This window comes from Camelina sativa, chromosome 12 (assembly GCF_030686135.1).
Source record: "Camelina sativa cultivar CO46 ecotype springtype chromosome 12, ASM3068613v1".
NCBI classification, from domain to species: Eukaryota; Viridiplantae; Streptophyta; class Magnoliopsida; order Brassicales; family Brassicaceae; genus Camelina; species Camelina sativa.
Genome location: NC_141891.1, coordinates 9,019,603 through 9,034,438, shown reverse-complemented (window position 1 = coordinate 9,034,438; position 14,836 = coordinate 9,019,603). Strand labels below are relative to the sequence as shown.

At 38.8% G+C, this 14,836-nt stretch overlaps 3 protein-coding genes and 1 pseudogene across 3 annotated transcripts; 2 read left to right on the top strand and 2 right to left on the bottom strand.

Annotated features, from left to right (window-relative positions):
• Positions 1-5,348: 5,348 nt before the first annotated feature.
• LOC104785733 (MLP-like protein 328 pseudogene) lies at positions 5,349-6,483 on the bottom strand (annotated as a pseudogene).
• Positions 6,484-8,423: 1,940 nt separating this feature from the next.
• LOC104788934 (photosystem I assembly factor PSA3, chloroplastic-like) lies at positions 8,424-8,992 on the top strand. Its single transcript, XM_010514695.3, has 2 exons — positions 8,424-8,493; positions 8,634-8,992. The coding sequence occupies exons 1-2, from the start codon at positions 8,476-8,478 to the stop codon at positions 8,952-8,954; spliced, it is 339 nt and encodes a 112-aa protein (XP_010512997.2). The 5' UTR covers positions 8,424-8,475; the 3' UTR covers positions 8,955-8,992.
• Positions 8,993-9,549: 557 nt separating this feature from the next.
• LOC104788933 (S-protein homolog 3-like) lies at positions 9,550-10,171 on the bottom strand. The gene has a single exon (XM_019245536.2). It carries the CDS (start codon positions 10,133-10,135, stop codon positions 9,635-9,637), a length of 501 nt encoding a protein of 166 aa, XP_019101081.1. The 5' UTR covers positions 10,136-10,171; the 3' UTR covers positions 9,550-9,634.
• A 2,622-nt stretch (positions 10,172-12,793) lies between these two features.
• Positions 12,794-13,531, top strand: LOC147930303 (uncharacterized protein At4g02000-like). The gene has a single exon (XM_087476805.1). It carries the CDS (start codon positions 12,794-12,796, stop codon positions 13,529-13,531), a length of 738 nt encoding a protein of 245 aa, XP_087332931.1.
• Positions 13,532-14,836: the final 1,305 nt, after the last annotated feature.

Below are 14,836 nucleotides of genomic sequence, written 5' to 3'. Positions count from 1 at the left end.
GTTGTGCCACATGTGGCGGGGTGCAGTCGAGGGCTGCGGATGTTGAGGACTTTCCACCTTATGTTAAGAGGATGGAGCGGTTGTAGATGACCGGTATGAGATTATTCTCAAGAGGTATCGGGCCTAGAGAGGCGGATAGGTGGACATATGCAGTTGGAGCAGATACTTCTCTGCTTGGTGGTTAATCCAGTTGGATATAAGTTGAGTGGGCAGGTGTAACATTGCAATGTTATACTCGGACCACAAGAGGTAGTTGTGTCGAGAGATGTTTATAGTCGTTAAGGATTGTTGCTCCTGAGGGGATGGTGATTCCCCTGAATACCGATAGCTCGAGGGGCTGAGGGCTCCGAGAGTGGCAGAGGGGATGTTATTCTCCTGAGGGGATGAGTAGTTCCCCTGATACCGAGATCTTGAGGATTGTGGTCCAAGAGTGAGACGGTATAACTCGAAGACGCTGGTCTGAGAGTGAGATCGGTATGACTCGAAGGTTGTGACCTAAGAGTGGAAGAGTTGGAAGCAAGAAATTCCTAGGACGTGAGTATAAACATAACGATTGAATGTAGACCTTGAGAGATTGACTGTGGTTTAATCTCGGGTTTTGAATGTGTTGACTTTTGGGACAAGGTTTTATGACCATAGCGTTTATGAATGTTTGGCTGTGTGCTAGGATTGTGAGGCCGGTGGTGCCGGAGTCCCGGGAAGGGGAGTTACAGCAGGATTGAGCCGGGAGAGGCATGTTTGCCAGATACATAAGTTCACGAAAAGCCTTCATGGCAGGATAAACTAATCGTTGTAACGATGCTGGATGAAGTTCATTGGAGTTGGACAGGGTTGCAAGATCCAAGGTTTTGGTAAACTTGTTGGAGGGAATAAGTCAAGTGGTTTGAGTTAGCTGCCTGCAAAGCATTTGACGCGGTGAATCAGAATATGCGAACGTATGGTACTTGTTTGTTTTATTACGCTCGTATTGATGATTTACTGTGGAGAATTGCCAAGTGGAAAAGCTATTTCTGGAATAAGTTATCTTGGGGAAGTTTCCCTAAGTGGCAAGTTACTAGAGGTTCTTGGACGAACAAGAGGGTTGATATTTAGGTGGCGGCGAGTTGATGTCGGCATACTTGAGTATTTGTTTAGTTGAGCTGAGGAAGCAACTAGAGGATTTATGGAGCAAGGGATTTATACGTTCTAGTGTATCATAGTGGAGAGCACTGGTGTTATTTATTAAGAAGAAGGATGGGAGTTTCCGCTTGTGCATTGACTAATGGGGTTTGAACCGGGTCACTGTCAAGAACAAGTACCCTCTTCCCAGGATTGATGAGTTGTTGAATCAGCTGGGAGGTGCTACTCGGTTCTCTAAGGTAGATCTGGCGTCGGGTTATCATCAGATACCGATAGATGAGGTAGATGTGAGGAAGACTGCTTTTAGGACGAGGTATGGGCACTATGAGTTTGTGGTGATGCTTTTCGGATTGACTAACGCGCCAGCAGCATTTATGAGATTGATGAACATTGTGTTTCAGGAGTTTCTGGATGTATCTGTCATCATTTTCATCGACGATATCCTTGTTTATTCTAAGAGTCCTGAGGTGCATGCAGTGCATTTGAGGGCAGTTATGGAGAAGCTGCGGGAGCAGAAGTTGTTTGCTAAGTGGAGCAAGTACAGTTTTTAGCAGCGTGAGATGGGCTTTCTGGGTCACATTGTTTCTGCATAGTGAGTTTCTGCATAGTGAGTTTTGTATGGGAGACCATGTCGTACACCGTTATGTTGGACTCAGGTGGGGGAGAGGAGCATATATGGTGCGGATTTTGTTCAGGAGACCTCAGAGAAGATTCGGGTTCTGAGGCTGAACATGAGGGAGGCTCAGGATCGGCAGAAGAGCTATGCTGATAAGAGGAGAAAGGATCTTGAGTTTCAGGTTGACGATAGAGTGTACCTCAAGATGGCTATGTTGCGGGGTCCGAACAGGTCATTGTCAGAGACTAAGTTGAGTCCGAGGTACATGGGTCCGTGCAGAGTGGTTGAGCGGGTGGGACCAGTGGCATATCGGCTGGAGTTGCCTGAGGTTATGCGTGCGTTCCACAAGGTATTTCATGTGTCGATGCTGAGGAAGTGTCTTCACGAGGGTGACCGGCTGTTGCCTAAGATTCCTGAGGATCTTCAGCCCAACATGACGTTGGAGGCGAGACTGTTGAGGGTACTCGGGAGGAGAGTCAAGGAACTTCGGAAGAAGAAGATTCCTTTGATGAGAGTCCTGTAGGACTGTGATGGAGTAGAGGAGCAGACTTGGGAGCCTGAGGTGAGGATGAAGGCAAGGTTTAAGAAGTGGTTTGAGAAGCAGGCCGCGACTTGAGCTTGTCTAGCCGGGTCTGAGTTGTAGTCCGTGGCTGGAGCGGGTACGGAGTATTCCAGCCCATCTCTCTTGATACTTGGTCGCTTAGGGGTGGTTGGTTGGGCGACTCAGTACTAAGATGAGGTGGTGCTCGGAATGCGGGTTGATGTATTGGATTGTCGTATCTTATTGTTTCTATTGTATTTTCGTTGAGGTTGTAACGATTATGACATTTTGAGATTAATAAGATGAGTATTTTCCTTTATGTTTGACTGTTGTCGTCATGGGAAAAAGAGAAATAGCTCGGGTTTCTATTTTTGGAAGTTTCCATAAATAGAAAGTTTCCACAAAAGGAAAGTGGTATGAGGCTTCGGATGACGATCCGAGAGCGTGCTTGAGGGTGACGACCCAAGAGCGGGATATTTGAGACTCCCTGGATACCGTAGCTGTGAGCCGCAGCTTGGCAGTGAGCCGGTATGTCTCGAGGGTTGCGACCCGAGAGCGGGGGGAGTGTGTGTGAGTGACTTCCTGGATGCCGTAGTTTAAGGCGGTTGGCCTGATAGCGAGCCGGCATGATTCGTTGGTTGCGACCACGGACGGGGGAAGCACTGAGTTGTGAGCAAATAGTGTGTTTGATGCGAGTATATTGGCTAGAGGGAGACCTCATGGTTCAGTCGGAGGTGTGCGGGCTGTTGCGATAGTGCACGGGAAACCTTGGCTGACGGTATTTAGTCCGGTCGGGGACGTGCGGGCCGTGTTGACGGTGGCACGGAGGTCCTTGACAGTTGGACGGTTTTGCGGGATTCGAGGACGAATCCTTGTTGGTGGGGGAGAATTGTAACATCCGCGAACCAATTTTTAAGGTTTTGGTGTGGGTGTCGATCGACACCCTTGGTGTATCGATCGACACCATGTTTTCTGGTTTGGTCCGGTTCGTTTTAATTGCTGTTTGGTTCGGTTTGGTTCAAGGAAAATCCCTAAATCGTGTTATAAGTGTAGAAGCGACAAATTAAGGGTTTTAGGGTGTCTTGTCGCCGTTTTCAGAGATAGAGAGAGAGGAGAGAGCCTATTGTGGTGTGAAGGAGATTAAAGGAGAAAGATCAGAATCGTTAGGGTTTGGGAGGAAACAGTTTCGGCATATGAAATCGTTCTCAAAGGTAATTAAATTTGGTAGGGTTATTCGCAAGGCTTACATCGTCATTCTCCGTTTTACAGAAGTAGATTTGAATTTAAACTCGATGAGTTATTGGCAGTTTCGTGAGACACGTTTTCTCAGACGCGAGTTGGGACCATCGAAGATTGTAACTGAGATCGTGGTCTTGTGTGGTGTCCGATCGTGCTGAAATTTTGTGGGAAGCTTCGTGACGTCTAGGGGTAGCTTTTCACCGGAGCGATTTGATAGTTAACGGTTGGTTTTTATTTTAGGGTTTCGTCTTTGAGACTGTTCTTTTCTGATGTTTCTGTCCAGTTTTGCTATAAGTCGTTTTTGGTTGTGTGGCTTGTTGTAGGGCGTTTCTGGGCTGTTTCAGACGTTAGGAGGGTCTCAATTGGTTGTATTGGTTGTTATAATCAGTTGATAAGGTGAGTGCTTGACCATGGTTGATCTAAGCATGAGATCTCTCTTGTTTGGGTGTTTTCTTTGCTGTTTGTGTTGTTTTGTTGCTTGGGTTCGTTGCTTTTGTGATTCCCAGTGATTTTCGAGGTAATTGGGTGAGTTTGAGACGGATTCGAGATGATTTGGAAGGGGAGTTCGACGTTCGTGTTCGCGCAGATCGTGTCTGCAGAAGAGGCATCGGTCGACACTGTTTAGCATCGGTCGACACTGTTTAGCATCGGTCGACACCATTGTTTGTAGTATCGATCGACACCGTGAGGCATCGGTCGACACTGGTCTCAGCCGAGACTTGTTTTCCTGGTTTGATGTATTGTTGTGTGTTGTTTGTTTTGCTTAAACATGAGGGTCTCATATGCTTGTGTGTATAACCTAGTAGATGGGAAGACGGCCTCACTAAGTATTTATGATAATACTTACGCATCTCAATTGTTGTTTGTGGTGTGCAGGTAAAGGCAAAAGTGTGATCGTGGAATCATGGCGATGAGGAGGAGGATGATCTAGGGTCTCGTTTGTGTGTTATTGGATTTGTTGGTTATGTTGTTGGAACCTTGGTTAGTGTTATGGTAGGTTGCCGGATAGAATGGTTAGGAATGTTATTGTATTGATGATTTGTTGGTTTTGTATTATTGGTATGTTTCCGCTGTGCTTAATGTTATTGCTGGTTTAATGTTGAGTTGTGGTTTGGGTTGGTTAATTAAGTAGTATGGGATGCTTAATTATATATTGTTTTTAATTATTAAAAAAAAAAGGGGTCGGGTTGTTTCATGAGTAATTTAATATATTGTCATACTTTTTGTTTTAATATACTTGGTTTTTTGAAATTCTTTCATATTATAGTGACATATTATTGACATTGCTATAATAAACCAATTTAGAGTGTTTATAGTTTCTTACTTTACTATCAAGTTTCAATATTTTAAAAATAATTTAAAATAAATTATTTAAGTTTATTATATTATATAAAATTATAATATTCAACAAAAGGTATAAAATTAAATTTAAATATTCAAATTTTGATCCGTTACTCAGTAAAAATTTTAATTCAATAGATATTATAGTGACATATATATTGATATTGCTATAACAAACTAATTTAGAATATTTATAGTTTCGAACATTAGTATCAAGTTTCAATATTTTAAAAATAATTCAAAATTAATTATTTAAAGTTTATTATATTATATAAAATTATAATATTCAATTAAAAAGTATGAAATTGAATTTAAATATTTAAACATATAACAACATATCAAAGCATCTTCCAATACCAAACAATTACGTAGAATTTGAAACTCCATAAGAGCCCATTATTTATTATATTGAAATACTTTTGAAGTAATACATCGAGATACTGATGATGGACTGGTGATGATGGTAGTGATCATAGCCGGTGATGATAATGGTTAAGCTTTGGTGACGTGACCCTCAATGTCAACAACCATGGTCTTGACGAACTTCATGAGACCGCTTGGTTCAGGAAAATCATCGTTGCGCTTCTCCCACATCATTGTGATTTTGCAGACGCAGCTATCCTCAGATTTGGGAATAAATTGGTAGACGACGTCAAACACTTTGAGATCCTCCATCGGGTGACCCTCCAGTCCTCTTTTGGTCAACGTTTTATTTGCATCATCTATCTCCCTCCTCTCTTTGAACGTCACCGGCTTTCCATCTTACAAACAAAAAAACAAAAAACTTGTGTTTATTAGTTACAGTTTCCAACATCCGAGTAGCTAGCTAGTCATACCATCAGGTTAAATATGTGATTATGATCACATAGATAGTGAATCACACTCGACAGAGAGCTGAACTCACAACATTAATACGATGATATGACCTCAGATTTTTGCATTTACATTTTTCAAAGCTCTAAAATGAAAAGTACTTCACTTTGTTAAAAGTATGACAATCGTTTCCATATGTAAACAGAAATGCAAAATATGATATATTAAATAGTCGAAACCATAGTTTCTCATACATACGCCATAATTGTACATGTTGTGTATGTGTATATATAAAGTGTTATACTGTATATGGAGAGAAAGTATAAGTAAATGTATACCATTTGTGTAGTTCCAACTCCTGATAGACCCGTGAGACAGGGGCGGATCTACGTGTACACTAGGTGGGGCACGTGTCCTACACACCTCTCTAAAACTTATTTAAGTGTTAATTTATTTGTACCAGTTACTTAGCACAATTGGAAAGAGTGCGACATATTACTTTGGATGTCGTGGGTTCGAACTCCTGATTGGTCAATTATTTTTCAATTTTATTTTTATTTTCTATGTTATTTATTGTTGAAAAAAAAATTTAGGTAAATATAGATTTTGTGCCCCATATTATTTTTGTTCCTGGATCCGCCACTGCCGTGAGAGTCATGTTCACCTTCGTGAACAATGACATGCATGTTGGATGTTGGATGTGCTGGCCGATGGCGTCAGGGAAAAGATGGTTCTCGCTCTTCCAGCTCTTGTAATATTGGTCCGCCGATCCTTTCAAAGGAACCTCAGTTACGTATGTTCCCGACGTCGCCATTTCTTTCTCTCTCTCGTTTTAAACCTTCCACTTGTTTTTCTTTTCTATGCCTTAGTGATGAGATAACACTTGTCGTCGCTAGGTTTATATAGTGAACGTGACGGTTAAAAACATGCATAGTTTCTACCGTTTCTTTTTTATCATTTGATGGTGCATGCTAAAAATATTCTCCTACTTTATTTAACGCTACACTTAATATTTAATGAGCAGAGAGATGGGTAATAGATGTTGCTAGGATTAATCTTCGACCACGTTACTAAGGTGGGTAGTCGTTTAGATTTTTAGAAGATATATTGATAGTCACGGCGACATAATTTACGCCCTCATACACAGTAATGATTTCGCCATAAATATGTATATATAATATATATAGAATATAATAATCTAAACGAATACATGAAAGCGAAGTGTTTAAAAAGTACTCTTAAACGATCGTCTTTGCTTTTTCCGGCGAATACATACACTTGCTTGGTTCTCTTTCATAACTTACTAGCATTTGGACTGTGTTACGCTTGAGAGTTAGATTAAGGTGTATTTAGGGTTTTTTGTGTATATTATTTTTTGGTTATGTAAATTAAAATCTTTGTGTTTGTTCCTTGTAGTTCATTTGTTTGCTTAAGTTGTTTTGTTGGATATTTTTTTAAAATATAGGTTTTGCAGTAAGTATAATTTAGTGTGCTGTTTACTTTTCAAAAATTAGGATCATCATGTGTGTTTTTTAATCTTTTTTAAAAAGTTTATCATGAGAAGTTAAGATTGTATAGTAAAAGTTGTTGTTTGGCTGTAGTTGTTAGTTGTGCTTAAATTCTAATTATTTGTCATTTTATGGTTGGATTGTTATTCGATTTTTTATATGGGGTTGTGGGTTAGAGTTTTAATTATTTTTATATGTATTTAGTAAACTGTGGGAGTAGTTTTTTGTCAATGTTTTAGTGTTTGGAGTGAAAAAGATTGTGGGTTTTATAAAGAATAGTAAATAAAATCAATAAGTTATATTTCTATTTTTATTTGCTATTATTTTGTGTTTCAGCCGTTGGGCCCATATTCTCTGTAAAGCTTAAAATGTGTTGGTCTATTTGGTCATTATTGGTATGTTATTGAGTTGGGAATGGATTAATTCTCTTTGAAAATATGATGTCCTCGTGAACGGATAGCAGAGGAGCAATGTTTGCAATCGAGAGGACAATATGAGTATTGAACCTATTACTTTGATGCTCGTAATCCTTTTTTCAGTCATCCCTTTCATCGATCCATAATTATTTTTATTTTGCTTGTGTATTTGGGTGATCTCCTGCTCGCTTCGCATCTGTAGGGGATATTTAGTTATCTCCCTGTTGATTTCATTAAACGTAAGTGTTAAATGGTGTGAAAATTTGTTTATCTGAAAATGTGCTGTCTTTCTTTGATTTCCTAATTAAGTTGTGAGTTGTAATTTCTTTTTCCATTTGTCCACTGAGTGAGTGCTTCGAGTCGATGTAACTTGTGTTTTGAGAAAAATTAATTTTCGTGTTTATGTTGATGTTATTTTATACAGTCCGGGTTGTTTTTTTTGATTAGTTTTCATTTTCATAAAATTTAGTGGTACGGTTATCTAATTGTGGCACTCGTGTTTCTGAATCTCTTTCCTGCATTGATCATTCTTTGCTTTGTTTTGTTTCGAGCCTAGCTTGTCGAGCCAAATGTTTCCTTCTGCTGCGTCATCCCTGCACAACTTCACAATTTCGTAAAGTAAATTCCGTTGTCGTAACTACCTTCTGCTGCCTTCTTCAAGTGTTCTAACCCTGTCTATGTGTTGTTCTTTTGAAAATATTCCTGGATCCCTTTGATGTAGTGGGGTGGACGTTTCCACTTGCAAGGCATTTTTCCATGAGTTTTTGGTTCGTTAGTGCTGCTAGTGGATTCATGGCTAGGGACCTTAGGTTGATATTCTTGTAAACTAGAGTTAGCATTTCCAATGATCTCGAGTTTGAAGAACCGAACTTTATTGCTTTGATGACTGAAGCAAGACAGGTTTGTTCTGTTTCTTGTATCAGCTATTACTCTTCTCCAATTGGGTTTTTACTTAAGAGTTGAATTCTTGAGAGCAAACTTAGTGAGTTTGATACTTTCCATATAGAAAGGTTGATACTTTGTTGGGTTATAATATGCAGAGAAGAGCAAAGTTGAACATTGATGCGCCGATTATACCAATGGAACTAAGAGTTGAAAAAGCTCTTGAAGGTATTTATGCTTGTTGCTTCCGTAGAGGACTTATCGAAGAAGAAGATGAGAAGCTACTTCAAGTGATGCTAGTTTCGGTTTTTCCTTCGGTTGACAAGTCTGAGATAGAGAGAATCATCAAAGAGAAAGCCACAAGGGTTGCAGAAGGAGTAGAAGAAGAGAATGTCATGGCGAAACGGTTGCCCAAAGAAGCTATTCAAATGCAGATGAAGGATCTTGAGTTCCTTCAACAACAAAACATAGATTCTTAACAATAGAGGTTGAGATGACCCGACCAAACATGTTTTTTCTTTTCTTTCCAGTGCGAATTAAAAAAAAATGCAATAACTTTTTAAGTATATTCATGTTTTGATTCTATGTTCATAAATCAAATAGTCCAGTCTCTACAAAATATGCTCAAGAAAGTCCTTTGATGCTTGGATGGGACATAATCTAAGAAGGCAGTACTATATAGGGTTCAAATGATATTACAAAACCTAGTGGAAGTGAACCAATCTCACCATCGTGAGCTGCAACTTTAGATGGAGGAAGGCCAATTGGATATGGATCGGACTTCTCCTCTTCCTTGAAGCTTTATAGGCAGGCAAAGCCTTGAACAAATAGTTGTTATTGTATAGGCTTTGAATGTGGTTGTTTCCCATGAATCCTATCATATATCTGTTGTCATATGCTAAGCTGTAACTGTAAATCAGCTCCAATAAATTGAAACTACAGTCGAAAGGATGGGTTTTAAGCGAAAATTAATATACTCCATGTTAATATAAACAGATTTTTTTTTTTAAGATGTATGAAAACTTCGAATAAAGAAAGCTTCTAAAAACATTCAAACATTCAAACATTCGAACATTATAAATGATTTCATTTTATTAGATAAATTTTAATGATTACATGTATTTCATAAGATATAGTGGTTACAATAATTTTTTTTTGTTTAAGGATTATCCTCCCATTTGAAACAATATGGACCATCTTTCGGATCACGAGGAACGCGACAAACAGGGTTTTTAATGCTTCTCCCCACATCCCAAATACATTCTTTGCAAACTGGAGGATCTCCAAATTCTTTATCATCTCTCGATGTTTTAAATATAGTGAAATAGTGAGAACCACCTTTATACCACGTAAAATGACAATGATACCTCGTAGTTTTCCAAAGTTTAACATGAAATCTAAAACTCCATGAACCATTCCAAGGAATATGGATCATCCCAAAATCATCGCTACTAGACTTGCAATGAACATTCAAAATTTGTTTGTTGCTTACTTTATTACGGATTATAACATGCTTTTCGGCTAGAGGTAAAAAGCCATCGCCACCCGAAGATGGGGTTTCCGCTGAAGCATTTGATAAATCTAAAGCTGAAACAAAAAGAATAAGAGTAGAAGACATCATAAACAACAATATAAGATGAGGTTTATCAGTGAAAGCCATTGTTAGGTAAATTATATAGGATTGGTTAGATACAACCTTTAAGCTCCCTATTTATAGATGTAACAAAATGTAAGCATTAATGGTAACGTTCAATGCATGTATTTAGTCTATGATAAAAAAAAATTTCTTTTTTTTTTCTTTTTTGTTTTCTGGTCAAGTCTATGTTAATATTCAAAGATGTAAATATATGTATAAATTATTATTGTTTTCCTTTGGGATTATAAATTAATTTTAAAACAAGAATACATATTTTTTTTGGAAATAGACTTACATAGCATTTAAAAATATTTGGAAACAAATTGATCTTTTTGAATGTAAAAATAATATTTTTGACTTTGTAAAGTTATCAATATCAATATTTTATAGGTTTTAAAAAAACTTATTTGGAAATATTTGATGTCACTCTGACCGATTTACTCATTCTTATACTATTTTAGTATCTAAACAAAGAAAGTTTGACTAAACCTAATTATCTAAAGTATATATTATATTCACATTCCTGCAATATTACAAAGATTTATAAAGATAAAAAATTATTATTATTACCATTTTGACACCAAAAGATTATTTTATAATGTATAAACATGAATTTTATTAAATTACGTAAACAACGTAACTCTGATTTCACTGGTTTACAATATACACCTATCTAGTTTCAGTGAAAACTAGGTATTAATCCACACAACGCGTGGTTGCATGCATAATAGTTTTTATTATATTTCTGAATATTTAGAAAAAAATATTTGTTCTTTTTCTGTTTACAATAACATAATCAAATATTAGATTTGTTCTTAAGATTGTATTATAGTAAAATTGTATCAAACAAAGTTACCAAAAAAATTTAGCATCTATGTATAAATCTTCCTCATTTCAAAGTTTTTTTAAAAATATAAATAGAAGATATAAGTCTATAACTATAAATATAGCTAACAAAACAAAAATATGGAAATTTAACCAAAGAAATTTTATCTTGAAAGTTAAATAAATTAATGGAAAAATGAAATTTATAATAATTATTGGGTAGGAGTTACATTTGAGTTAAATGTAGAATTACACATGATATTAAATGTGAGTTAATTAGAAATAAATTTTTAATTTGTTTTTTTTAATATAAAAGGAATACCAAGTGGCCCAATGAAATTTTAAACTTACACATCATTTGGTTTTTTGTTGATATAAACTCATACATAAAATTTCAAATTCATATTATTTTTTAATTGACAAACTAAATTAGTTTTCTTATAACATCATATGAACTTCAATCTAAAGATTTTTCAAAATCCCAAGGAAAACTTATATTTTTTTGTTTCCTTTTTTATTTTTCACTCATCAATTTAAATTATAGCGCTAGATTTCATACTAATGGTTTCATCTTTAGAGGATTTAATTAGATGATATATTTTTAAAATTATATTATTTTCTATATTTTACTCCTTTTAAATTTGAGTGCTAGAAGAGAATAGAGAATTAGACATGGATATTTTTCAACCTTGTGATCTTGTGGGGTGAATATAGTAGAAGAATATTAAAAAAATAATTACTTATAAGATGATAATCTAAAATAGACAGTGGAGATAAACCTTTTAGAACATCAAAAATAATGTAATATAGAGAGAATGAAAAAATGAGAGAATAAGAGAATATGAATCGAAGTGATGTAAAATTATATTTAGAAAAATAGGGAGTTACAATTCTAATTTATTATGTGGTTCAATTATATTCTTTTCTATATTTTACTCCATTTAAATTTGAGTGCTCTAAGAGAATAGAGAATTAGACATGGATCTTTTCATGTGTATTTGCTTACATGTATGTGCTTACATCGGCTCTCTCGAAACAAGGCGATGGCGACGGTGATTGTAGGGTTTTGATTCCCGAATGCTGCTGAGGTTTTTTCTGGTGGGGATTTGGGGTTTCTTATGGGTTCTCCCGGTTCTGGTGGTGTGGTGGAGAAATGGGAGCTCTGGTTTCCTTGGTTTGTTGATTGGCGGATCTGAGCTGTTTAAGACTCGGGATTCTTGGGATCTCAGTGAAGGTTGGTTCCTCATGCAAGAAATCTGGTGGATCTTGTTTGATGGGAGGTCCAGGAGATTGGTGCGATTACGGATTGCGATGAGATATCTGCTTTCCAAACTTGGTTTCTTTTTGACGAAGGTGGTGGGAGCTGTCTTTATTGAGAGTTATGTTGTACTAAGGGAAGGTTCCTTTGATGGCTTGATTCAGATCTGTTTTCGGGATTTTGGGGATCCACGGGCTGGCAAAATCTTCAGGATGTCCGTCCGGCGAATCCCTGATTTTCATCTCTGGTTAGGCGACTTCTGGTGGGGCTGGCTTTCCTTTTTTTGTTGACGATTCAGTCATGGAGAGGAGGATGGGTATTAATGGGTACGATTCTGTTTGGTGACAATTTGGCAAAGGAAAGATTGGTTCAGTATCATGATCCCAAATCGGGGGAGAATATATTTTTCCGGCTTGGAGATTCTCGATGGAGATTTGCCTCTGGTTAAGATCAGATCATCCCTGATTGATCTTGGTTTCCTTTTCCGGTTCTCTCACTGTTATCGACTTTTCTATGTCTTGCGAAAAATGTATATTTTTCTCAGTTTGGTGCACTTTTGTTCGCTTGATCGTACTCGGTTGCATTTCGTTGGTCTGGCAATGTCTCAGAGTGGCCTCATGGGGAAGGGTGTGGCTGGTGTGTCGGGGGATGTTTCACGGACTCGTCGAAAGATCAAAATCTCCTATTTTGAAAACACTGCTCTTATCGCTGGATACTCTAAGACGGTCATTGGAAGGTGCTTTAATCCCCAGGTTCAAGACATGAAATCCGTGCTGATCATGCTGTCGCGGATTTGGCAGGTCGAGGGTTCGGTTGTGCGTGCAGACTTGGGTTCGGGAAAGTTTCAGTTTGACTTTGATGAGGAAGAGGATATTGTGGAGGTAATGAAGATGGAGCCCTTTCACTTTGACTCTTGGATGGTTTCTTTGGTTCGGTGGACTCCTGTGGTGGATCCGGCATATCCATCTTCTCTCAAGTTTTGGATTCCAGTGTCAGATGTGCCCATCCAGTTTTGGGCGGAACCCACTTTCAGGGATATCGGTTTGGCTCTGGGGGTGGTTGAAGCGGTGGATATTGATCGAGGGAGGGTCCACGTGACGGTGGATGGCCTTAAACCTCTCTGCTTTGAAACAGATATTGAGTTTTTTAACGGAGAGGTGACTATTGTTAAGCTGCATTACGAGCGGTTGTATGGTTGGTGTAAGTCCTGTCACAGCTTATGCCATGTCGAAGTCGACTGTCCGAGTCTGAAGTTTTCATCGTTGGATGGTGCCTGTGTTGGGTCCGTGGTTAGCAGCGACCAGGGACAACTAAGAGCTACAAAGGGGCAGTTTTAGCGGATTCAAGAGGAAGTGCTGGTTCGAGTAAGGGATGACACCAATCTTCATCCCATGGACCTTCAAAGTCTCGGGCTGATCAGGGGTCGGGTCCTTCCTATCGGGCTAAGGGCACATTACAAGGGGAGACTTCACAGGATCCTCGTGGGAGGCAGGGGACGGCTAGAGGCCAGTCTCGGTAATGTGTAGAAAGGGTCAGGGAGCCGGTGGGGGAGGAGGGGAGGTCGCAAGTGGTGCCCCCTAAACCTCTGAGGGTTGTCAGAGAGCCTTTGTTCCAGAACGAGGGTGTCGTTGCGGGTTCGGTGGTACCTCCTGTGGTGGAAGAAGGAGATGAGGAGGGCTAGATTGTGGATGGTTTGGCAGGTTTGATTGGAAGTGATGGTGGGTCATCAGGGTCTGGAGGTGTGGTCATTGCTCATGCAGATGCAAAGGAGGTACCTCCTTTGGGTTCTCGGGTTGAAGACAAGTCTCAAGAGGAGACACGGTTAGATTCTATGGTTATCCCCTCGCGGAGTCCTAGTGCTGCTGCTGGAGCCGTTGCTGTTGGTGGTGTTTCCATCAATGATCAGCGGTTGGGATCGCAGACTCCATCTACTGATGAGGGGACTCAGGGAGACGTTGTGGCGCCTGTCGGGGATCAGTATAAATTGGGATCGTGATCACCCTTGTCTGTACAACCACCGTCCGTACGACTCCAGCCGGGCCGTCCGTACAACTACCACTGGGCCGTCCGTACAACCTTGTGTAGAAGCCCAGTCAAAGCCTTACAAGCCTCATGTGAAGCTCAACCAAAGTCTCTAGATCCTTCCTATGTTACCGTTGGCGACTTTGAAGCAAGTGGGAAGCACAAGTCAACCGTTAGTCACATGTTGTGTTAAGGAGTCTTAGATGTCACTTTCATCATGTAAATCGTGTAGCATCTTGTATAGAATATTCTCTAGAATTAGTGTCTATATTAGGATTGTACCTATGAACTAAATCAAGTAAGAAGAGATATTTTCTCTTTCTCATTTCTACACTTTACACTTCTCCTCTACACTTTTCTACTTACACGATTACACTCAACCTCTTTCTCTATCCCATATTTGAATTCTAAACTTACATGGTATCAGAGCCTTGTTGTTCCTAACTACAAATCCTTCACTCATCACAAAATTCCGCTCTATCTCTTCTCTTTGTTTCTGTTTCGATCTCAAAAGTCGATTATCTTTAGCCGTTGGGTAATACTATTAACCAGCGGACAAAACTCTATGGAAGGCACCAAGACCTTGATTGTTCCAGTTACTCTCAAAGGAGAGAACTACT

What these genes read in the sequence shown, in the direction of transcription:
- LOC104788933 (XM_019245536.2), bottom strand. Translation starts at nt 10,135, where the DNA reads ATGGCTTTCACTGATAAACCTCATCTTATATTGTTGTTTATGATGTCT.
- LOC147930303 (XM_087476805.1), top strand. Translation starts at nt 12,794, where the DNA reads ATGTCTCAGAGTGGCCTCATGGGGAAGGGTGTGGCTGGTGTGTCGGGG.